This window comes from Anomaloglossus baeobatrachus, chromosome 12 (assembly GCF_048569485.1).
Source record: "Anomaloglossus baeobatrachus isolate aAnoBae1 chromosome 12, aAnoBae1.hap1, whole genome shotgun sequence".
In the NCBI taxonomy this organism is placed as follows: domain Eukaryota; kingdom Metazoa; phylum Chordata; class Amphibia; order Anura; family Aromobatidae; genus Anomaloglossus; species Anomaloglossus baeobatrachus.
In genome coordinates, this window is record NC_134364.1 from 88,465,459 (window position 1) to 88,491,225 (window position 25,767).

At 43.2% G+C, this 25,767-nt stretch overlaps 1 protein-coding gene across 1 annotated transcript in view; it reads left to right on the forward strand.

Moving 5' to 3' along the window:
• The window catches only part of LOC142257566 (hemicentin-1-like), a 141,644-nt gene extending 127,790 nt beyond the window's left edge, over positions 1–13,854 (forward strand). The window contains exons 16-24 of the mRNA XM_075329710.1: positions 3,021–3,299; positions 4,168–4,431; positions 7,342–7,623; positions 9,894–10,226; positions 10,512–10,640; positions 10,849–10,923; positions 11,367–11,435; positions 11,762–11,796; positions 13,315–13,854. Of these exons, the coding sequence (XP_075185825.1) occupies positions 3,021–3,299; positions 4,168–4,431; positions 7,342–7,623; positions 9,894–10,226; positions 10,512–10,640; positions 10,849–10,923; positions 11,367–11,435; positions 11,762–11,796; positions 13,315–13,449 (1,601 nt within the window). The 3' untranslated portion in view covers positions 13,450–13,854. The remainder of the gene's footprint in view (positions 1–3,020; positions 3,300–4,167; positions 4,432–7,341; positions 7,624–9,893; positions 10,227–10,511; positions 10,641–10,848; positions 10,924–11,366; positions 11,436–11,761; positions 11,797–13,314) is intronic.
• The last annotated feature ends 11,913 nt before the right edge of the window (positions 13,855–25,767 follow it).

A 25,767-nucleotide genomic window follows, 5' to 3' on the forward strand; every position in this document is an offset into this window, starting at 1 on the left:
GTGAGCAAGTCGCAAACCAGTCACAAGTTGGCCCTTGCAAACGCTGCTGAAGCACTGCCAGACAGGCGACAACTGTAGGTGACTTGCGAAAATGGGTGCACAAGTGGCATACCTTGACAAGTAGCTTAGGCACATCTGGGTAGGTTTTCAGAAAGCACTGAACCACTGAAACTTCAGAGCTACATCCTGGTTATGACCATTATCACACACATCCATGGGTGGTTGGAGGTTCAGTGGCGTGAGACACAGATCTTTTTGGTCTATTACACCTTACAACAACTCTGTGGCGGTGTCCTGTTTGTCTCCTTGAGCATATTAATTAGGTATGCAGCTAAGAGCGGTATTATTAGAGAATAGAATAATTTTAATTAGCTCTGAAAAGGACGTTTGGTTTTCATGTGGCAGCAGCAAGGACTGTAGGGCAATAATTCCTTTTCAGATGCCTCTAATACACTAGCCCTTTTCTAGCAAATCTTCCTACACTAATTGCAGCCAACAGTGGTATTATTAGAGAATAGAATGTAGTAGAGTTATCCTTGAAAATGTCTTTTAGGTTAACATAGCAGCAGGAAGGAATGTAAGGCAGTAATCACTGTAGTACACTATCCCTTCTCCAGCAGCTCTCCCTACACTATTTTCAGGGTGCATTTGTTCGAGTACCAAGTGTGCCAGGCACCCTGATGCTTGATTGAGTATCAAGCAGTGTTGAGCATGTTTGCTCATCACCAGTTAATATGTAGCTGCCTCTTTTTCTAGGAACAATAAGCAATTGGACAATTATCTCCGAAGCTCTTTAATGGGTGGCATTGACTATTTCCTCATTAATCCAACATCAATTAAGCAGGTAAAAGGTCTGGAGCTGATTCCAAGTGTGAAATTTGCATTTTGAAGCTGTTGCTGTGAACCGACATCATGCAGTCAAAATAACTCAATAGAAGAGAAACAGACCATCATCATTAAGCTGAAAAAATAAATCTATCAGAGAGATAGCAGAAATGTAAGAAGCCCCCAAATCAATAATTTGGTACATTCTGCAAAAAAAATAGGGCACTGGTGTGCTTGGGAACTCAAAACAGCCTGGACATCCACGGAAGGCAACAGTGGTATTGATGATTGAAAAATCTTCACAGCATCCACCCAACTGAAGAAACTTTTCAATAAGTTGGTTTTTAGTATCTAAACCCAACATAAAAAGAAGACTTCATGAGAGCAAATACTCTCTCAATCCCATCGAGCTGCATTTCACATGCTTAACACAAAACTTAAGGCAGAAAGTCCCACAAATATCCACTGCAGAAAAGGATTTATTTTTAGGCACTGTATGATATGATCATTGCCCTATGTACAGTAATGGCCAAAAGTTTTGAGAATGACACCAAAATTATATTTTCACATGATCTGTTGCCCTCTGCTTTTTAATTGTGTTTGTCTGGTGTTTACATCACATACAGAAATATAATTGCAATCATATTATGAGTACCAAAAGGTTATATTGACAGAATGAGTTAATGCAGCAAGTCAATATTTGCAGTGTTGACTCTTTTTCTTCAGGAGCTCTGCAATTCTCCCTGGCATGCTCTCAATCAACTTCTGGACCAAATCCTGACTGATAGCTGTCCATTCTTGCATAAGCAATGTTTGCATTTTGCCAGAATTTGTTGGTTTTTGTTTGTCCACCCGTCTCTTGATTGCCCACAAGTTCTCAATGGGATTAAGATCTGGGGAGTTTCCAGGCCATGGACCCAAAATCTCTATGTTTTGTTCCCTGAGTCATTTAGTGATCATCTTTGCTTTTTGGCAAGGTGCTCCATCATGCTGGAAAAGGCATTGTTGGGTGCCAAACTGCTCTTGGACAGTTTGGAGAAGTTGCTCTTGGAGGACATTCTGGTACCATTTTTTATTCATGGCTGTGTTTTTAGGCAAGACTGTGAGTGAGCCGATTCCCTTGGCTGAGAAGCAACCCCACACATGAATCGTTTCAGGATGCTTAACAGTTGGCATGAGACAAGACTGGTGGTAGCGCTCACCTCTTCTTCTCCTAATAAGCTGTTTTCCAGATGTCCCAAACAATCGAAAAGGGGATTCATCTGAGAAAATGACTTTACCCCAGTCCTCAGCAGTCCACTCCCTGTACCTTTTGCAGAATATCAGTCGGTCCCTGATGTTTTTTCTGGAGAGAAGTGGCTTCTTTGCTGCCCTCCTTGAAACCAGGCCTTGCTCAAAGAGTCTCTGCTTCACAGTGCGTGCAGAAGCACTCACACCAGCCTGCTTCCATTGCTGAGCTAGCTCGGTACTGCTGGTAGTCCGATCCCGCAGCTGAAACAGTTTTAAGATACGGGCCTGGCGTTTGCTGGTCCTTCTTGGGCGCCCTGGAGCCTTTTTGGCAACAATGGAAGCTCTCTACTTGAAGTTCTTGATAATGCGATAGATTGTTGACTGAGGTGAAATCTTTGTAGCTGCGATACTCTTCCCTCTTAGGCCATTTTTGTGCAGAGCAATGATGAATGCACGTGTTTCTTTAGAGATAACCATGGTTAACTGAAGAGAAACAATGATACCAAGCACCAGCCTCCTTTTAAAGTGTCCAGTGGTGTCATTCTTACTTAATCATGACTGATTGATCACCAGCCCTGTCCTCATCAACACCCACACCTGTGTTAATGGAACAATCACTAAAACAATGTTAGCTGCTCCTTTTAAGGCAGGAATGCAATGATGTTGAAATGTGTTTTGGGGGTTGAAGTTCATTTTCTTAGCCAATATTGACTTTGCAAGTAATTGCTGTTAAGCTGATCACTCTTTATGACATTTTGGAGTATATGCAAATTGCCATTAGAAAAACTTAAGCAGTAGGCTTTGTAAAAATTAATATTTGTACCATTCTCAAAACTTTTGGCCATGACTGTATGGTAATAAACTGGAAAAGTGGAATGATGAGAGAAGAATGTACCATAATAACGCCAGTCCTGGTAATTAACTCCTGCTACACAACATTAACATTATTTTTTTATTTCTTTTAGATATTTTTACAAGTCCAAAAATAAAAGTGCCCTTCTCCATAAAAGAAGGCGATACCATGACTCTCACGTGTGACACCAGATGTAACCCCCTCCGGGAGGACACAGATCTGCTCTTTACCTTCTATAAAAATGGGCAGAAAGTGCAGGAAATAGGATCATCTGATACATACTCAGTCCGGTCTACTCAGCTGGAGGATTCTGGGCATTATACTTGTGAGGCGCAGACTCCGTCACACACCGTGATGAAGATGAGTGATGTGTCCTACATCAGTATTGAAGGTTGGCGTGGATACCTTATTTGAACCATTTCCATTCAGGGGGATTATTTGTTTTGGTGCAATTTGCTTATTTTCATCAAATTCACTTGTGAGAACATTGATCTAGATAATTGTCATAAGTGAAAATGGTCCATCTTTAATTGCAGTTTCCCATGCATGTTGGTGCCTATGGTGGAGATCGTAATATGTCCTCTCCTCATTAGATCTGTCTAGAAATGTACCCAGGATTGGTCCATCCTGATAACTCCTGGTCCTTCTGAGTGGAATTGATCTGATCTATTTCAGTGCTGGGAGCTTAAAGCCTCCCACACACTTTAAACAGACCTGTTATATATTTCATCCTGCAGCTATCTCACCTGGCTCACACTACTGAATACTCATGTGTTCTCCACGAGAGAAACACTGGCAGAAATATGGGGAGGTGGCTTATGTCTTAGAAAACAAAAGAATTGACAGTCAAGTATCGGATATGCCAGATCCTTATCTTCCTTAACTTTCTCCTGTTGGCCATTCGCCTGTGAGCCAAACTAATCCATATTGGGGGGGGGAGTTGACCGACATTAGTCTGTGTATAGGGGACCTATGAGTGATTTGGATTCTTAGCCTACCACTATAACCACTATTTTTTAGGTAATAAATTACATTTGATAACATAACTACAATCAATTTTTTGGATCCTACTCTTGAAGAATAATTACAACTCTTATACCGGTTTAAGAGATGGCAATGTTTTCTCATCATTAAACCTTGTACTTGGTCGAAATGCCTAAATAATCAAGTTGCCTCTGCTTTGAGACCAGTTTTTGACCTCTTTAGTATAGTTTCCTACTAGATATCACAATGTTGAATTGTATTAATATATTTTGTAGAGTTATTTGAGAAACCAAAGCTACAAATCAAACCAGAAAGAATTAACAAAGGAGATAGAGTTACAATGAAGTGTCTGTATTCTGAATGGCTTTATGGACCATCATACACATTCTACAGAGACTCACAAACTGTACAACCTAAAATCTACAAAAACGAGTATGTGATTCTTCACGCCTCAGAAAAGGACACTGGAAATTACCAATGTTCACTAACATATAAGAGTATTTCTAAAAACAGCTCTGAGCAAATGATCATTGTAAAAAGTGAGTATCAATTCTCTCTCAACATATCTGAAATATAATCGCCTGTTATGTTCTCAGTATGAAATTATACTGTAGTAACACATGTAGCCACACAGAGGCGCGAGCTCAAACACCATCTCTCCAAGGCCATGTGTTGGTAGCCAGCCATAAGTCAATATTCAGCCCCCTGATGACCTTAAACACTTTACTCAAGCAACGACCCGTGAGTTTTTCTTGTAAGGCTAAGTCTTGTATCAATAACTTCTAAGATTATCACGTAGGCTATGAGTCAAATTCTAAGGAGTTTTATCAAAAATATGAACAAACTTTAGGTTGTCCCTTCATCATTTGAAAATTTCTCTGCCAAATTCGAGCAATCTGGTTAATTTGAATTCCAGCCAATTCATTCATCTAAAGTGTCATTTAATGTAAAGTGGTGTAAACTGTAAAATAAAACTGTTCCAGAGTTGTTATTTTTTAAGTTTTACCTCCCCAAAAAATGTACTACAAAATTATCCAAAATCCGTGCATGTACCAAAGTAATATTAATAATAGATTCTCCAACAACTTAATTCTCGTCAATCGAAAATTTTAAAAGGTTTTGGCTCTTGGAATTTAGCAAAACAAAAACAAATATTTCTTCTATACGAATATAAAAACATGTTAAAAAGTATATACACTTGGTATCGCCACAATCATACTGACCCACAAAATAAGAATCTCATTTATTCTGCATGGTTAATTTTGCAAAATTTTAGAGGTAAAGAAAATATCAGAGTTGCTGTTTTGTTTTTTTAACTCCCTGAAAAGAATTAATAAAATGTAATTAATAAGTTGTAAATAGCTAAAAATTATGTAATTGAAAAATGCAATTTATCATGGCAAAATATAAAAGGTTTGACCAAGATTTGGAGAATGGTTTTGAGTGTCATGAATATAAGTAAGAACCACAAAAAGACTTGAGTAGGAAAATGGAGAAATTGAGATGTTTCCTAAGAAAATTCTATAAATTCAACACTGTGCATATATTTATTTCCAAAATTATGGATTCTCCTAGATATGAGGTCTGAACATAAGAAGGTATTCCAGTCTCATATTTAACCCCTTTACAACCAAGGACCTACTGTTACGTCCTTGGTCACCTATCTCCCATTAAGGCGTGCTCTGGGAGAGAGCCCACAGAAATCCCCACACGTCTGCTGATCCGATCAACAGACTTGTGGGGCTAACAGGTGCAGGTGGATTGGTAATCTGCCAGCACCTGTTATCCTTTTATACTGCGTAAACCTGTTTTCTTTTTAATCTGCGTTGTCAAACACCGACCTCGGCGGGGATCATACTGTTTCTCGTCGCCATCAGTTGCCCCGTGACAAGATCATGGGGCGCCAATGTGTTGCCATGGTAGTGTGGGGTCAGCTGATTACCCCTGATGTTACTATGACATATTTCCTGTGAGAGCCAACAGAGTGCCGACACTCACAGAAGATCAGCATTTCTCTTGATCAGAGCGATGCTGCTCTAATCAGCAGAAATGAACAAGCAATCCGAAACTGCAGTGATAAAGTCTTTTAGGAAGACTAGTAAAATAAAAAATGTAAAAAATGTTTTAAAAAATATGAAAAAATAAAAAAACTAAAAGTTCAAATCACCCCCCTTATGCCCCATTGAAAATAAAAGTTTAAATGCCGGATCTATCAAATTATATAATCAATTAATCTGATCGGTACACGGCATGGAGAGAAAAAATTCCAAACTACAAAATTACGTTTTTTAGTCGTGGCAAATTGTTTTTTAAAATGCAATAACAGGCGATCAAAATATAGAATCTGCACAAAAATGGTACCATTAAGGCTGGTTTCACACATCCGGCTTTTCGCCGGTTTGGCGGATGCAGCGCATTCCCGTACACTGTATACAGTATAATGACAGCGCTGTAACTTCCGGTTTACATGCTCCGGTCACATGACAGCATGTGACCGGCGCTTGTCATGCTGCCATTGTACTGTATACTCTGTACTGGCATGCGCCGAATCCGCCAAACCAGCGAAAAGCCGGATGTGTGAAACCGGCCTAAATATGTCAGCATAATATGCAAAATATAAGCCATTACTGAGCCCCAGATCCCAAAAAATGAGAAAGCTACGGGTTATAGAAAATGGCAACAAAAGCACAATTCTTTTTTTGGGACAAAGTCCTGATTTTTTTTTTCACCCCTTAGATAAAAGTAAAAGTATACATGTTTGGTATCTACGAACTTGTAGCGACCTGAGGCATCATAATGGAAGGTCAGTTTCACCATATAGGGAACATGGTAAATAAAAGAGCTCCAAAACAATCGTGCTACTGCACTTTGTTTGCAATTTCACCGCATTTGGAATTTTTGTTTACCATTTTAAAGTACACTATATGGTAAAACTAATTGTTTCATTCAAAAGAACAAATTGTCCCACAAAAAAACAAGCCCTCATATACCAAGATTGACAGAAAACTAAAAAAAGTTAAGACTTTCGGAAAAAGGCGATGAAAAACGAAAATGAAAAACGGAAAATCGCCAGAGGTGAAGGGGTTAAACAGTGCTAAATGGGGAAAATTGATAATTTTACCAAGTAAAATGAAAATAAAAAAAGACAATAGGCTCAAGATTTCTACCATATACTTAAAAATAAATTCTCCAAATATTCAAAATTAGAGTAATTTGACTTTTTGGAAAGCGATTGATGATACAGTCCAGATCTAGACCATTGTGGTAGATCATAAATATGACATAGATTCCAGATATCTTATCAAATTTAGGTATACAAAAAACAGAAATTTAGAACATTTATTCTTTACAGCAGGACAGAAAATTTCTGTACATGTTTTAAGACAAAATTTGATTATTTTAGAAATCCGTTACCTATATGTAGCAGTGTTCATTTTTCTTGTTCGCAGTTCCTGTAAATAAACCTAACCTGATGGTCTCACCAAACAATGTGGCCGTCGAAGATGAGGCTGTTTTTCGATGTTTGTCCTCCAAAGGTTCCCGCCCGATACAATACCTGTTCTATCACAATGAGTCATTATTAATAAATATTACTGCTCACAAAAAGGAGGCAGCAGAGATAAAATTTACCATTACGTCACTGACCATGGGTGGTCTCTACTCCTGCGCTTCATACAATGATGTCCAAACTCAACATCAACACAGTGACAAAGTCAATTTGCAAGTTATGGGTAAGTAGAATAGTTACTTTGTGTTTATATAGTGTAAGTTTGAGTAAAGTTCTTATAATTTATTACATATAATGTATCTAAAAATGCCAATAAAACCTGAAATCATAATAAATTGTAAAATACATTATTTTTGTTGGGTAAGTTTATATGTATGAGTTATGGCTTCTTTTCATAATGGAAGCCAAAACATTGTGCTGGATGTAGGATATGAAGGATACTAAAAGACCTAGGTGTTCCCCATTGACCTATAAAAAAGTATGTTGGGATTTAATTGTAAATTTCATATATTTGGGGCTATTAGGCTTACTAAGGGAATGTAGATTCAAGAAGCTGCAGGTCAGGGTGGACACATCAACTCAGCACCGGTAAAGCATGCAGGAATGCATGTGGAACATTAAAGACTCATGCAATGGGCTATGATGGATGTCAAACAAACAAGTGAAGCAGCACATGCCAGAAGCCACAGAATCAACAGGCCAGAAAGAGTGAATAATGTCAGGTCTGAAGTAAAACTCAGATATAGGAAGCAGAATTCACAACATGTTAACAGTCTCTAATAACAGTTTGTGATGCTTACTGCAAATGATGGGTTACTCAGAAAATCACAGAAGCAGTAGGTGGAAGTTATAGAATCCACAGCAGAAGATAGTAACACAATGTAAATAGACTCTATTAACAGATCATGATGCTTATAGCCGATAATAGGTTAACGAACAGATCACAGGAGGGGCAGGGGCAAGATATAAAATCCATGGCAGATAGCAACGTAATGTGAATAGACTCTAATAACAGTTTGTGATGCTTACTGCAAATGATGGGTTATTCAGCTAATCCCAGAAGCAGCAGGTGCAGGTTTTCTAATCTACAGCAAAGTAAACAGACTCTAATCCACAACAGAATGTAAACAGACTCTATTAACAGATCATGATGCTTATAGCAGATAATAGAATAACCAACAGATCACAGTAGGGGCAGGTGTAAAGGTCCAGTCACACTAAGCAACTTACCAGCGATCCCAACAACGATAGGGATCGCTGGTAAGTTGCTAGGAGGTTGCTGGTGAGCTGTCACACTGGACGCTCCAGCGATCCCACCAGCAACCTGACCTGGCAGGGATCGCTGGAGCGTGGCTACACGAGTTGCTGGTGAGCTCACCAGCAACCAGTGACCAGCCCCCAGTCTCCTAGTTACAGCACACATCAGGTTAATTAACCCGATGTGTGCTGCAGCTAAATGTGCACAGAGCAGGGAGCAGCGCACAATGCTTAGCGCTGGCTCCTTGCTCTCCTAGTTACAGCACACATCGGGTTAATTGCCTGATGTGTGCTGCAGCTAAATGTGCACAGAGCAGGAGCCGGCAGCACAGGCAGTGAGAGCGGAGGAGTCTGGTATCAAAGGTAAATATCGGGTAACCAAGGACAGGGCTTCCTGGTTACCCGATGTTTACATTAGTTACCAGCCTCAGCAGAAGCCGGCTCCTGCTCACTGCACATTAGTTGTTGCTGTCTCGCTGTCACACACAGCGATCTGTGCTTCACAGCAGGACAGCAACAACTAAAAAATGGCCCAGGACATTCAGCAACAACCAACGACCTCACAGCAGGGGCCAGGTTGTTGCTGGATGTCACACACAGCAACATCGCTAGCAACGTCACAAAAGTTGTTCGTTACCAGCGATGTTGCTAGAGATGTTGCTTAGTGTGACGGGGCCTTAAGTTATAAAATCCACAGTAGAAAGCAACATAATGTGAATAGACTCTAGTAACAGTTTGTGATGCTTACAGCAGATAATAGGTTAACTAGAACAACAAACAAGCAGCAGGTAAAAGATATAGACTCTAATGTAGAAAGAAACACAATGTTACCAGACTCTAATAACAGATTGTGATGTTTACAGCAGTTAACCAGTAGTTAAAAGAAGTAGCAGGCACAAATAGTAGAAATCACAAAAGGCTGATAGATGATAGTAAAATAAGAAACAGAATGGTGACAATTCCATAACAGGCAGCAACTGAACATATTACACTCAATTATCAGACACTGGGGTGTGTCCAAGTGGGCCTTAAAATGACTTGGGAAATGATGAAGACCCAACATGGACAACAGCAAATGGTCATATAGTGAATAGTCTCAAGCTGAAAAACCACCAGACTCTACTGAAGTTGAGTATGATAGAAATCTCTAGGTATGCTAAGCCTACCTCTTATTTTTTTAATAATACAGTTTTACAGTTGTATCACATTTCACTTTGAACATGTCTCTTCCAACAGAGCCAGTATCAGACATTGACATCACTACAGATAAAGAAGGTGAGGATTTTGTACTCGGGGAATCCTTGACATTCACCTGCACCATCCAGCGTGGCACTTCCATCTCTGTCTCCTGGCTGCATAATAATACTGTTGTGAAGCAAAATTCTGAGCTCTATCAAATTCAAGACAATGAGAAAATCTTGTACATAGACTCCCTTCAACACTACCATGAAGGAACATACCAGTGTAATGCCAAAAATGAGCTATCAGTCAATAGGACATTCTCTGTGCTCAGTGAAATCCGAAAGGTCACCGTCAACATCAATATCTTGGAGCAGCTGAATGCTGATGGTAAGACCAGTTATTGATTATTACATGGTTTATGATGCTTTCTTATGTTTTGTGGATTAGTTCATTGTTTTTTCCTTTTTATGTCTATATTATCATTATCAGCTATTCATATCTTACCGTCTTGTCTTGTTCCTGTTTTCTCTGACTTCCTTTCATCGTCTGCTCCTTTGTAATCGTCTTCATCTTTTTTTATCTCTTTTTTTTAAAGCTTCCAACTACTTATAATTACCACTATTGAAGCTATTTTTTTTATTACCGTGTGGCTTTTCTTCTTCTGTTTCACAGACCGTACCATCTGGTGGTCAATGCTTGGGATTCTACTGCTCGTCATCATCATTGTTGGTGTTCTGATCATAACGTTCCGTAAAAAAATGTTTGCTGCCCAAAGTTGTCGCAAGAAAACACCATCTACAGGTTATAAACATTAATATTCACTTTATCAACAACACTATAACAAATTAGTCATAAAATGACATGACTTATACCTGCCCTCAAGCTTCAGTTTTTTACAAAAAAATTAGCCTAAAACGTTTTTGCAATGTGAAACCCTCTTCAAATTAGGACATGAAAAAACCACCTTCCTAATTTTTTACTGTCTGTTTTCTTACCAAATTTTATCCAGAGATGAGGACAACGCAGAATAATGAAGACGATAACATACAAAATCCTATAACCAGCCAAGGAGTATACGCAAATAGTAAGAAATGTTTCCCCAATTTTTACTTCATTTTCAATTCTCTTTTCCTTCTTATTTTGTCTTCCATTAATTGTTTTGTCTTTAACCTATTTTTCTTTGAATTACATTTCCATTACTTTCTCTCTCATTCCTTTCTTTTTTTCTGTTCTATTCCCATCATTTCTTCTATCAGCCATTTCTTCAATTTGATGTCTTCTGTTTCCATCCCTTCCTTTTTTGCTTCCATTATTTTTTTCACTTTCTCTTCCATTTACTTTTTCTTCACTTCTATTCCCATCACTTTTTCTTAGATTGGCTTGTTTTTTAAATTTCCATTCTCTTTACTTTGTCTTTCATTCTGATTCCATTCTCTTCCACTAACTTTACGTCATCTTCCATTCTTTGGAATGTTTGGTAATTGAGGTTTAAAAACAGACGTTTGACCAATACATCTTACTTCACAGTACCAATAAGGAAGGATCTTGACCATGAAGATGATGGTTGCACCTACATTACTGTCAATGCAGTACACGGTCAGTCCAAATTACTGGCTTTATGCATAGCTGGGGCATAAATCTGTCATATAGAGGTTTTATTAATTTGATGTCAATACTTTAGCCTATTGCCAAACCACAATCTGAGGAATTTTTGATGGAAATGTGGGTTGGCGCTGGTGGGTGAGAGAGGTCATCATTATCTGTCCTAGTCAATAGAAAGCCAAGTGGCCAGAAGATAGAACGGAGTGTCACAGTTATGAGCCAATAGACCAAAGAGAGAAAATTCTACCCTGAGCAAAGGATGTTGCCATCTCGGAGAATCTGACCACCACTAATGGTTGTCTTCTCTTCTTATATTTCAGCTCCTTCTTATCCAGGTGATGTGCTGAGTGAGGATGTAAGTATCTAGAAGAGTAATATGGTCACATGAATTATGCAGAATGTGACTAGCCTGCATATACAGTTCAAGAATTACTTCTATGATTGAACGTTTATTGTAGTAAGTAATGTGGTTGACGTGATCCATACCAGAAGTTGTGGAAATTATTTACTATTGAGCCTGGTTTAGGTAATTTACCAGGCGAGCAGTAAGTGGCACATGAGGACACACAATGGCCCTGATGCCCCAGTACCAGTGATATCAGCCATAGTTATATAAATGGCTCAAGTCCTCAAAAGCGGAAGCCACTCTACATATCTTCTGTCTATGTTGTCCATTTGGCCCAATAGAGCATAATGATAGGCTTTTATAGTCACACGACCCTCATTTTTACCCTTTTTATTTTCCGTTTTTGCAATTTTGTTTTTTCCCCCTCTTACCAAGAGCCATTATTTTTTTACTTTTCTGTCCCCATAACCGTATGAGGGCTTTTTTTTTGTGGCACGAGTTGTACTGTTGAATTACACCATTCAGTTTATTATCTGAGGCATTGGAAAGCAGGAAAAAAAATGTAAGTACCGTATGTTGAAATTTCAAAAAAAAAAAAAAAAGTACAATTCCTTAATTGTTTTTTATTCATTTATATATTTATTTACCATTTTTACTACTCGTATATAGTAAAACTTACCAGGCAGTAGGATTCTTCCCGTGAGTATGAGTACACAGCTACAAAAGATGTATAGGTTTTTTATCTATTTAAGAGGTGGAAAAAAAATCTGAATTTTATAAGAAAAAAATTTGCTTGTGTCGCCATTAACCATGAGCCATAACATTAACATTTTTTGGGGTCTCAGTGAGTAAGGGCTTATTTTTTGCGTCCTGAGTTGACGTTTTTATTGATGTTGTTTTGGGGCAGATATATTGTTTTGATCACCACTTATTGCATTTTGTTGCAATTTTGCAGCTGCCAATTAGAGATAATTCTGGTGTGTTTTATTTTTTTCCTGAGTTGATTAGTTTAATTTATTTTATATTTTAATATATCGGACTTTTATGAAGGCAGCTATACCAAATATGTGTTTGGGTTTTTTTTATTATTGTTTTATTTGTATTGGGGCAAAGGGGGGGTGATTTGATTTTTTTTTCATATTTTTAAAACTTTTTTTATTTTTTATATCTATGATCCACCGATGCCTGATAAAGGCAGTGATGGCTGATTAAATCATGGGCAGGGAATGATGCGGGCTCAGAGTGCGAGCCCTCATCAAAGATAGGGACACTACTTCTGATGTATGTCAAAGGTAGTGAAGGTGTTAAAGCCTTTAGTGCCAAAATCAGGGTCTATGATCCACACTCTGAGGTCTACCAGTAGACCACTATCTACCAGTTGACCACCACTGGTCCAAAACATTAGTCCTTAACTGGTGAGACTCATATCACCTATATTTCTCTGTAGATTTTAGCCTTGTTTCATCTTCATGTTCAGAATTGTTTACAGATTTATTTTGAGAATTTGTTTTCCTTTTTCATCACCAGTTCACAGTTCTGTATTCCAAGGTTAAGCCCACCAATGCCACATCTGGGAGCAGAGCAGAACCCAAGACTCTCGAGATGTCTGACACTATCTACGATAACATCACTGCCGACAACCTCAACGCTGATTATCACTGACATCTGATCATTGAGATGTGGACTTCTGCCAGAGGAACAGAGGAATATTTGTATATAATAGATTGGTCTAATATTATTCACTGCCACTGCCTGAGTCACTATACAGGTCCATATATAATGACTCAGGAGATGTAAATACACATTGGTATTGGATGGTTTCTCTAGAGCCCTGTGATAACCCATAGGGTAAAGATAGCACAGTAGTATGACCTCTTCAGTAAATATATACCGTAACAAATGCTTCATACTAAATGACAAATCTGTATATAACAATGTTCAGAACTGTCACTGTGTATAGAATTTATATTATTTATCCTGACTGTATTCTGCATTATATTCCAGAGCTGCACTCACTATTCTGATGGTGCAGTCACTATGTTCATATATTACATTACTGATCCTGTACTTATCCTGAGTTGCATCCTGTTTTATACTCCACAGCTGCACTCACTATTCTGCTTGTGCAGTCACTGTCAATGGAATCGCTCACCCTGTTTTATATTTGTGTGTTTGTAGCACCCAGGGGGCAGGGAGTCCAGGTCAGATCTCGTACCTATTTTACTCATCACCGGGCAGGTGCGGAAGTCTGAAATGTCGCGGTGGCCTGCCCGGTTTCATGCCCCGAGGTGTACACCAATAGAAGGTGGAGGATGAGGTGGAGGTTAGGAATGTTGTGACGCCACCTGCGGTACGCGGCCACAGAATAACCGCCGCTGCTGTCGCCGTCCTCTGGGGCTTATGTTAGTAGCAGCCGGGATGGTATCGCTCCCCACAGGTAGAGCAAGCCCCGGGGAGGATGATAAGGGGAGTAGTAATGGTTGTGGTTGGCGCCGAGGTGCGGGGGCACCGGCGCCGGTAATAAGAGTCCGAGTCGGCTGCTGTGGTTCCAGGTGTTCTTACTCACAGTTCTTTAAGCAGCCTGGTTGCTGCTGCAGAAGCACTGGTCACCGCTGTGATGGGCCTCGTCGACTTAAGATAATTTGGAAGAAGCCACCGGTGTTTAGAAAGTGTTCATTGTAAGAGTTGCCCCTCCAGTAATGAGGAACCCGGGCTGAGCGTCCTGCTCCAAGACTAGGCCCAAAGAAAGACGAAGAAGAAGGTGGTGGTGTCGTGTCACCAGAACTGATGTCCCAACTAAGGTTTGTGTAATGTTGCTCCTACTTCTACCACAAGTGGAACTCGCCCCCCAGGTGGTTGTCCTAGGGACCTGGAAATTCCCATGCTTCGTGATGGCCAACCCCCTGCCTATCCTAGTCCAGCTCCCCAGTGAGAAGGCTCCGAAGCTGTATGTAAAGGGTGAATGTGGAATACTGGTGATTAACCCCCTCCTTACCTGAGGCAAATATCGTACCTAAAATAAGGTACAATACTCTGTGGCGACTGGAGCCACAGGGGCGCCACATTCCCCCACAGCAAATGGCAGCTGTTATGATTCAGGGACCGAGGAGGATCAAAAAATGTAGAATCCCAAATAGTAACAGAATGGCTGGAACCTTAACGGATTGCAGACCTAATCCTGACACACAACTAGAAGTAGCCGTGGGACGAGCCTACGATGACCTAGTCATCTTGACACAGCTGGAGAACTAAATATTCTCACAGATATAAATATAAGAAAGCTAATCTGCCTCGGAGCAGTCCCCAAAGATAGATAGCCCCCCACATGTAAAGGCTACGGTGATATAGAAAAACACAATACAAAGCCAGAAAAGACAGATTCAGCAAAGGTGAGGCCCAAACTATCTTTATAGAAAAGGATAGGAAGGAGCACTGTCTGCAATACTGGGATCCAAAAACACTAATACAGATGAGGGACTGAATTAATACCAAGCATGACAAACACAATACCTTGCAGAATCATGGAGCTAAGTATACAGACACTCCCAGCAGGGAATGATCCCATTCCACCAAGAACTCCACACAGACAAAATAGGAATCAAGCATTAGTATTAAGCAGATAAAAACAACAAGAAAGTGGAAAACAAACAGCAGAGGTACAAAGACCACTTATCTCAGAGGAGTTCTGGCTGTGAGTAGGGCTGGTTACAGAATATCCTTAACACACATGAGACTATTGAGCACCGGCAAGTAACAAGAGAAAACTACGCAGTTATATAGTCCCAGTCTGACCCTGATTGCCAGTCCTCTGCAGGTGTGTGACTTTCATTCCACAAATCAACTGCACCGCCAGCACTGACCACAAGAGGGAGCCCCAAACTGGAAAACGTATTCACAACAGTACCCCCCATGCCCTTGAGGAGGGGACACCAAACCCTCACCGGAACCCACGGGTTGGTCAGGATGGGCTCGATGAAAAGCACGGATCAAGCGATCAGCATGTATGTAAGAAGCAACCACCCAAGAATTATCCTCCTGACCATAACCTTTCCACTTGACCAGATACTGGAGCTTCTGTCTAGGATTACGGGAATCCAAATTTTTTTCCACTACATATTCCAGATCCCCTTCGACCAACGCAGGATCAGGAGGCGCAGCCATGGGCACTACCGGTTCAACATATTTTTTCAATAAAGACTTATGAAAGACATTGCGAATCTTGAAAGTCTCTGGAAGAGTCAAATGGAAAGAAACAGGATTAATTACCCTCGAAATTCTATAAGGTCCAATAAACCTTGGCTTAAATTTCGGAGAAGAAACTTTCATAGGAACATGTCTGGAAGACAACCAGACCAAGTCCCCTACCTTAAACCAGGAACCCATAGTCCTACGTTGGTTGGCAAACCGTTGGGCATTTTCCTGGGAGTTGGACAAATTATCCACCACTTGATCCCAAATATGCTGCATTTTCTCCACTGCCAAATCAACACCCAGGTAGGCGGAAGCCTCCATCTGCCCCGAAGAAAACTGAGGATGAAACCCAAAATTGCAAAAAAAAGGAGACATCAAAGTGTCCGAACTAGCTCTATTGTTAAGAGCAAACTCAGCCAAGGACAAAAAAGAAACCCAGTCATCCTGATCAGCCGACACAAAACATCACAAATACAATAGGTTTCCAAAGTCTGATTTGTCCTTTCAGTCTGTCCATTGGTCTGAGGATGAAACGCAGAGGAGAAGGACAACTCAACTCCTAGTGAGAAGCCCTGGCGCCACAAGGTGGTCACACAGTAGAGGCCCCGCACAACACCATCCCCCACAGGGTTACACACAGCCGACAAGAAATCCTAGTCACCCCCCCAGGGTAGGAAAGGCACACCAGTGGGCGGGACCAGGCATTTGGAGAACGCCCACCTAGGGGTCTGGAGAGCCCGGGGCGGGAAACTCAGTAGTTGAGCTTTAGTTCAAGTTCAGAGAGAAGTGTAGGAGGAGGTGAAGCTCAAGTACAAAGAGCAGTGGCACCAGGGTTGGAGCCCTGGTGCATTGGCTACATGGCAGACGGTGGTCCGTGTCTGACAGGAGACGGGAAGATGACAGCCGGAGATCCGAGGTGGACCGGGGCAGGGTTGTAGCCCGCCGGTACCAACACCGGAGAACCGACTCGGAAACCGTGCACGGAGGGGGTACTTGGACCCTGAAGCCAGGACCGGAACCAATGGCCTAGCTAATTAACCAATTGAGGGCAGGATTATAGGTCCTATCCCAACCAAAGTCCCAAAAGCAGACTACCACCCACCGAGAGGGATAGGGCATCCACCAGGGCCCGACAGATTCCAAGGGTCAGCGTCAGCGGGCACAGCTCCACAGGTACACAAAAGACCTGGAGCGGACTCCCGCGTTCCACACTGGGAAGTCCACCACATCATAGCGCAGTGCAGAGGAAAAGTGACACAGACCACCAACCCGGGTGAGGGACCAGAGTACACCCGGCCACGGCGGCCGGCCACTAGCACCTTGGTTAACTACTGGAGTTGCCTGATTTATTTAATCGTGAGTAAACTGAAACTCCCTGGTCTGACCAGGTGCACCAGCCCCTGCCATCACCGTCCCCTGCACCGAGTCACCGGGTCCCGGGGCAACCATCCCTACCCATTGAGGGGTTAACAACCAGCTGCCATTCCTTCGCCCCCGGGTGCCCCACAGCAGCAGTGGTGGTGCTATACTTCACCACACACCATAGGTGGCGTCACAGACTGACTACGGCAAATCCCGTACAAATACGTCACCTTTCATTCGGAGTGTTCGCGTGACCCCCGGGTCTGGAGAATCCCTTGAGCCACACTGCGGATCCGGATCCGAGCAGCCCGGCTGCTACTGATGTGGGGGCGGCACACTAGCCTAGAACAAAAATCTCTCCAAAATCTAGACACAAACTGGACTCCCCTATCGGACACAACATTCTCAGGAATACCATGCAAACTAACGACCTGATGAAGAAACAAAGGTACCAACTCCAAAGCTGATGGCAACTTAGGCAGTGGCACAAAATGAATCATTTTGGAAAATCTATCACAGATTACCCAAATAACCGTCATCCCCTGAGAAACAAGGAGATCAGAAATAAAATCCATAGAGATATGAGTCCATGATCTCTTAGGCACCGGCAATGGCAATAATAGTCCACTAGAACCACTAGAACGAGAACAAGAAGACTTGGATCTAGAACAGATCTCACAGGACTGCACAAAACTCCTCACATCACGAGACAGAGAAGGCCACCAAAAGGACCTACTCACCAAATCCCTTGTGCCAAAAATCCCAGGATGACCACCAGCCAACACAGAACAATGAACTTCAGACATCACTCAACTCCTCCATTGGTCAGGAACATACAATTTCCCCCCAGGACATCTGTCAGTTTTGTTCCCCTGAAATTCCTCGAACAAGTCTCAAATCGGGTGAAATCGCAGAGAGAATCACTCCCTCATGCAGGATGGTAGCAGGCTCAGTCCCATCCAGAGAATCAGCTAAGAAACTCCTAGAAAGGGCATCCGCCTTAATATTTTTAGTACCCGGAATATAAGAGACCACAAAATGAAAGCGCGTGAAAAACAAGGACCATCTAGCCTGTCTAGGATTCAACCTCCTGGCAGATTAAAGATAGATCAAATTCTTATGATCAGTAAGTACTACAATTTGATATCTCGCCCCCTCCAGCCAATGTCGCCATTCTTCAAAAGCCCACTTCATAGCCAATAATTCTTTATTTCCCACATCATAATTTCGCTCTGGAGGTGAACATTTTTGGGAAAAAAAAGCACAGTGTCTAAGTTTAGAAGTCACAGGGTCTCTTTGAGACAAGACAGTCCCAGCTCCAACCTCCGAGGCATCGATCTCCTCCTGAAAAGGAATAGACACATCAGGCTGCCACAAGACCGGAGCAGAAGTAAACCTCCTTTTCAGCTCCTGAAAAGCCAAGACTGCCTCTGGAGACCAATTCACAGCATCAGCTCCCTTCATTGTCAAATCAGTCAATGGCTTGACAATACTGGAAAAATTGCCTATGAATTTACGATAGAAATTAGCAAAACCCAAATACTTCTGAAGGCTTTTCAAAGAAGTAGGCGGCCCAATCATGAATGGCCTGGACCTTGACCGGATCCATCTCAATTTATTTATTTAATCGTATGAACGTATACCTTACCATCATATAAAAATAAACACCAGACAATAGACAGTGATTGAAAAATATCAAAAGGATATCAAAAGGAATCAAAGTCGAATATCAAGGTTTCCTATATATGCAATAGCGTTATCATTTACAGTATAGAAATCATTCTTGTCACCATGGTAGGATCTCAGGGGGCCACTCCTCAACAATGTGCTGGATAGTTTGACGATCTGCTCCACAGTCACAGGTCGGAGAGTCATATTTTCCCCACTTATACATAAAATCTGCACAGACGCCAAAGTTTGTTCCGATACGATTTAGAGTAACCCATGTTTTCCTTGGTAGATTAAAGCCTGGTGGAGGGTTTTGTAAATTAGGGAACATTTGGGAATCACCGTCTACTACACTGACCCAAAGTTCTCGCCATTTCTCCTCTAAATTAAAGTCTTGTTCATGCAAGGTGATTGCAGTTCGGATGGGTGGGTGTCTTGATTTCAATCGTTGTATAGTAACATCTCTGATATTTTGATGTATTGGAAGTTTTTCATTATTCACTACTTTAGTGTATTTGTCGCGGGCGGGGAGGACTCCGCCGCTGCGCGCTCGCTAATGCTCGGGTCCGGCGCTGCTGCGGCTGCTGCTCGGTGGCTCGAGCGGTGGGCCGGATCCGGGGACTCGAGCGGCGCTCCTCGCCCGTGAGTGAAAAGGGTGGTTGGTTTGGGGGATTTAGTCCGTGACGCCACCCACGGGTCGTGGTGAAGATGGGCACCACCGCTGCTGGTGACGAGGATCCCGGGAGCGATGGTAGGGAGCAGCTGGGATGTTGTTTTCCCCCTCTGTGGGTAGGGGTCGGTGGTCCCGGGGCCCGGCGATATGACGGGGAGGCTGAGTTGGTGAGGTGCAGGGTTGCAGGGACAGCGCGGCGCGGTGCCAGATGGCACGGGTGTACTCACTCAGTAAGAGATGCACAGAGTCCTCGGTAAACCAAACGGCTGGATGGACAGGTCCCGCAGCCGGCTGCAGTGTCTCTCCCCAGACAGGTGATGGCGGCTGTCTTTCCCTGCACCTTGATGTACTTGATTGACTACTATGGATCCCCAACGGTAGTCCGCTCCCCGGTGTATGGATGCCGGAGGAGCCCATTTGCCCGCAGGTGTTGGCCCTGGCCCTTGGGTCTCTAGCCTTATGCGGTAGCTGTATATCCTCACGGTGTGGGCGGTTGCCTTCTATCGGGTCTTTGACTGTTAAGAAACCCCTGGGGTTCCGGTCACACTCGGATTTGACTATTGTCGGCGGCTCCAAGCCTAGTCGGGGTCCGATGGCCCTGCCTGTGTGGGCTGGCTTCACTTCGCTCCCCGGTCGGTACCAGCGGGCCAACGTCCGACCCCGGTCCTACGGTTCCGCGTTGCTTCACCACTCCTGCAGACGGCCACCACCATCTGCCAACCTTGCTGTCAGTGCCTGGGCCACAAACCCAGACACCCAAGTGCTTGTGTGGCGCCCTGGACAAGCCAGGGGCCACAGGTAACAACACACACACACACCCCCACCCTCATCAGTTCACAGCAGTCATCCCCAGTGAGACCTGATTTCTTCCTCGGGTCCAGACAGACACACCAGGTGGGCGGAGTCAGGCAGAAGGGCACGCCCATCGAGGAGTTTAGCTGGCCTGAGGCAGGAAACAAGCCCAGACAAATCCAGAGAAAGGAAGAGAGAGGAGGTCTGCAGAGAGGCAGACGCAGACTGGGGCCTAGGTTGGAGCCTAGGGCCCTCGTGTAGCAGTCAGGCATATGGTAGTGGCCGTCTGCGAGAGCCGGGAAGACAGTCTGGTGGAACCGTAGGTAGCCGGGGCTGGGCGGTGGCCCACCGGTACTGAACCGGGGAGCCAGCTGGAAACCGGAGCGCAGGAAGAGCGTACGGAAGGTGCAGGAAAGGACTTACATTACCAACCTGGGGTCAGGGGAAAAACACCGCAGCCGTCTGTGGGACCCGTCCATCCAGCCGTTTGTTTCATCAGAGACTCCGTGTGTGTTACTCGCTGAGTGAGTACCACCGTGCCGTGCGGCACAGCGCTGCCCCCGCGACCCTGCACCTCACCAGGCCCCGTAACCCGCCTGTCATCCACCCCTACCCCCATCACCGGGCCCCGGGACAACCAACCCCCTACCCACGGAGGGGAGAACTAACAACAAGGCTGCTCCCTTTCACCGCTCCCGGGATCCCCGTCTAGAGCAGCGGTGGTGTCACCAATATCAACACAACCGTGGGTGGCATCACGGACAATAATCAAATCCCCACAATCAAAATCCCCTTTTCACTCACGGGCGAGGAGCGCCGCTCGAGTCCCCGGGATCTGGCCCACCACTCGAGCCACCACTGAGCAGCGGCAGCAGCAGCAGTGGGAGAGCGCAGCCTCCTCCGCCCGTGATACTTGCTCCTCTCACTTCAAACTCCTGAACTACTCTCCCACTTTTCCCGCCTCCAGGTCTGTGAACTCTTCGGTGGGTGGGGCCAACCGCTTGGCTCCGCCCCACCTGGTGTGGACATCAGACTCTGGAGGGAGGCAACAAGGGTTTTGTGTTTGGCTGGTGTCACTGTCTAATGGGGGTGGGGGTGTTTGAGTGTTACCTGTGACGACCTGGCTAGTCCAGGGTGCCACATATTCTTTAAGTAGGAGCTTTAGTCTTCTTAGATTTGCGGGTGCGATATGACTCAGCACAGGTAACCAGTGAACAGGTGTAGGTCTAATAGCACCAGATATTATACGCAAAGAGTTGTTCAGCTGAGTGTCAAATAAGTTTACATGACAGCTATTTTACCATACTGAAGCACAGTATTCTGCAGCAGAGTACACCAGGGCAAGAGTAGATGTTCTCAAAACAGATGTTGCCGAGCCCCAGGAGGATCCACAAAGTTTCTGAATAATATTAATTGCTTTCAGTTTCTGTGCCAATTTATCCAAATGGGATTTAAAAGTTAGACTTCTATCAAGGGTTACTTAGGATTGAAATTGTGTTTAACAGATTGGCCTTCAAATTGTACTTTAAGTTCAGTCTTGGCACTTGCATTGTGTAAATGAAAGCAACAAACCTACGTTTTTGATGGGTTAGGCTTTAATCTCCATTGTCGGAAGTACTTTCCCATTACACTAAGATCTTTTATAAGAACATCCTCTGCTTCCTCCATTGTTTTGCTTACCATAGCAAGTGCCCAGTCAGCGGCATATCCAAATTTCCGTGACACTGTTTTAGGAATATCAGCTAGGTACAGGGCAAACAGGAGAGGTGCCAGCACTGATCCCTGGGCCAGTCCGTTGTTTAAAGATTTCTTACAACTGGTTGAATCGCCCATAATAAGATGAAAAGTTCGATTTGCAATCATATTGTTCAAGAGGTACATCATTTTCTTACATGGAATCACCTTCAGAAATTTATATAAAAGTCCTTCCCTCCACACAGTATCATATGCAGCAGAGAGATCGATAAACGCCACTGAAACTTTCTTGTTCTTCTGGAATTCAGCTTCAATGAGAGTTGTCAAAGCTAAGACTTGGTCACTACAGTTTCGAGCAGGTCTGAAGCCGGCTTGCTCTATAGGTATTGAGTTGAAAATCTTTAAACTGATCTTGTTATATATTAAGCGTTCTAAGAGCTTATATAAGCAACTCAATAAGGCAATGGGTCTATAGCTTGATGGATTATCTTCAGGCTTCCCAGGTTTTAACAATGCAATTATTTTGGCATGTTTTAATTTACTAGGGACTTGAGCATTCTCCATAATATCTGAGAAGAATTTTGCCATCCATTTTTTCACATAAGGTCCACAATGTTTGAGAAATTCAGGATGGATCCTATCAGAGGCGGGAGCTTTGTTAATTTTAGTTTCATCAAGGGCAATGTCAAAGGTTGTAAAAGCACGTGAGTATTCTTCAGCTGGCGCCACTGATGATTTTAGTAGCTTAAACTTATTTTTAACTTCTATAGCAGAGTTCCCCAACTCCAGTCCTCAAGGGCCACCAACAGTGCATGTTTTTAGGATTTCCTTAGCATTGCATGGGTGTTGGAATGATCACCTGTGCAGGTGATAATTTAATCACCTGTGCAATACTAAGGAGACCCTGAAAACATGCACTGTTGGTGGCCCTTGAGGACTGGAGTTGGGGACCCCTGTTCTATAGTGTGAGCTCGGTCTCTTGGACTTCTTGAGATGTTCACAATGTGTGCTGCAATTTGATTTGGACTTATAGCATTCGTTTTCTGCTTTACTTTACGATTTCCTTCTAGTTTTCTTAGAAGAGACCATGCTTTTCTACTGGACCTTTTAAAGTCCAAATTCTCAACTGTTTCCATCCATTTAAATGGATCCATCTCAATAGAAGATGGGGACAAAATAAACCCCAAAAAAGCGACCTTTTGTACGCCAAACAGACATTTCGATCCCTTGACATGTAATGCATTGTCCCTGAGAACCTGAAATACTGTCTGAACCTGTTCAACATGAGAATCCCAGTCGTGAGAAAAAATCAAAATGTCATCCAAGTAGACAATCAAAAACTTGTCCGCAAAGTCCCGGAAAATATCATTCATGAAAGATTGACAAACGGAAGGGGCATTAGTGAGCCCAAAGGGCATCACTTGGCACTCAAAATGCCCCTCAGGGGTATTAAACGCAGTCTTCCATTCATCACCCTGTTTAATATGAATGAGATTATACGCTCCCCGAAAATCGAGCTTAGTAAACCAACCCTTCACTCTAGAAAACAGGTCGGAAATCAGAGGCAATGGATACTGATATTTAACCGTAATTTTATTAAGGAGACGACAAGGCCGCAATGAACCATCCTTCTTGGCCACAAAGAAAAAAACAGCGCCCAAAGGTGAAGATAACGACCTGATATGACCCTTCTCCAAAGACTCCTTAATATAAGTCCACATAGCAACATGTTCAGGTACAGATAAATTGAAAAGCCGTCCCTTAGGAAATTTACATCCAGGCACTAATTCAATAGCGCAATCATAGTCCCTATGAGGAGGCAAAGACGCAGCCTCGGTCTAATTAAATACATCCATGAAATCTGCCAAACAGTCTGGGACCTCCCGTGTGTGAGATGAAATAGACAAAACATGAGTATCACTATGCACACATTGGCAGCCCCAACTAGTCACAGATAAAGAAGTCCAATCAAGAACTGGATTATGGGCTTCCAACCAAGGAAATCCCAGTACCAAAATGTCATGCAAATTATGCAACACCAAACACTTACAAACCAGATTATTATATATGAAAAGAAGGAAAAATGCGATAGATATCATGGGAAAATCTAATAATATATGTGGCAACACAGAGAAGGATGTTAAAAGTGATCTGAATTGTCTCTCCAGTAAAGGAGACAAACTCTAGCACAGCGCCACCTATTGGAAGTAGCGATCCTAAAAGTCACAAGTGGATTTTCAACAACCCTTTGCAATATGACTCAGGATATATAAGCCAGATCAGAATCCCAATTTGCAGACACGGTGTTTCGGGGTGCTTGCCCCTCGTCAGTGCAAAGTATGGGGGGTGTCTGATCTGGCTCATGAGAAAGCTATGTGGGGACCACGGGGGAACACTATTCTCCTTAAGGAGACTTTGCAAGCCAGTCTGGCTGCCAGGTAAGGGGACTTATAGCTGCAATGCCCCTCTGGGAAATATTCAAATTGTCTCTCCAGTAAAGGAGACAAACTCTAGCACAGCGCCACCTATTGGAAGTAGCGATCCTAAAAGTCACAAGTGGATTTTCAACAACCCTTTGCAATATGACTCAGGATATATAAGCCAGATCAGAATCCCAATTTGCAGACACGGTGTTTCGGGGTGCTTGCCCCTCGTCAGTGCAAAGTATGGGGGGTGTCTGATCTGGCTCATGAGAAAGCTATGTGGGGACCACGGGGGAACACTATTCTCCTTAAGGAGACTTTGCAAGCCAGTCTGGCTGCCAGGTAAGGGGACTTATAGCTGCAATGCCCCTCTGGGAAATATTCAAATTGTCTCTCCAGTAAAGGAGACAAACTCTAGCACAGCGCCACCTATTGGAAGTAGCGATCCTAAAAGTCACAAGTGGATTTTCAACAACCCTTTGCAATATGACTCAGGATATATAAGCCAGATCAGAATCCCAATTTGCAGACACGGTGTTTCGGGGTGCTTGCCCCTCGTCAGTGCAAAGTATGGGGGGTGTCTGATCTGGCTCATGAGAAAGCTATGTGGGGACCACGGGGGAACACTATTCTCCTTAAGGAGACTTTGCAAGCCAGTCTGGCTGCCAGGTAAGGGGACTTATAGCTGCAATGCCCCTCTGGGAAATATTCAAATTGTCTCTCCAGTAAAGGAGACAAACTCTAGCACAGCGCCACCTATTGGAAGTAGCGATCCTAAAAGTCACAAGTGGATTTTCAACAACCCTTTGCAATATGACTCAGGATATATAAGCCAGATCAGAATCCCAATTTGCAGACACGGTGTTTCGGGGTGCTTGCCCCTCGTCAGTGCAAAGTATGGGGGGTGTCTGATCTGGCTCATGAGAAAGCTATGTGGGGACCACGGGGGAACACTATTCTCCTTAAGGAGACTTTGCAAGCCAGTCTGGCTGCCAGGTAAGGGGACTTATAGCTGCAATGCCCCTCTGGGAAATATTCAAATTGTCTCTCCAGTAAAGGAGACAAACTCTAGCACAGCGCCACCTATTGGAAGTAGCGATCCTAAAAGTCACAAGTGGATTTTCAACAACCCTTTGCAATATGACTCAGGATATATAAGCCAGATCAGAATCCCAA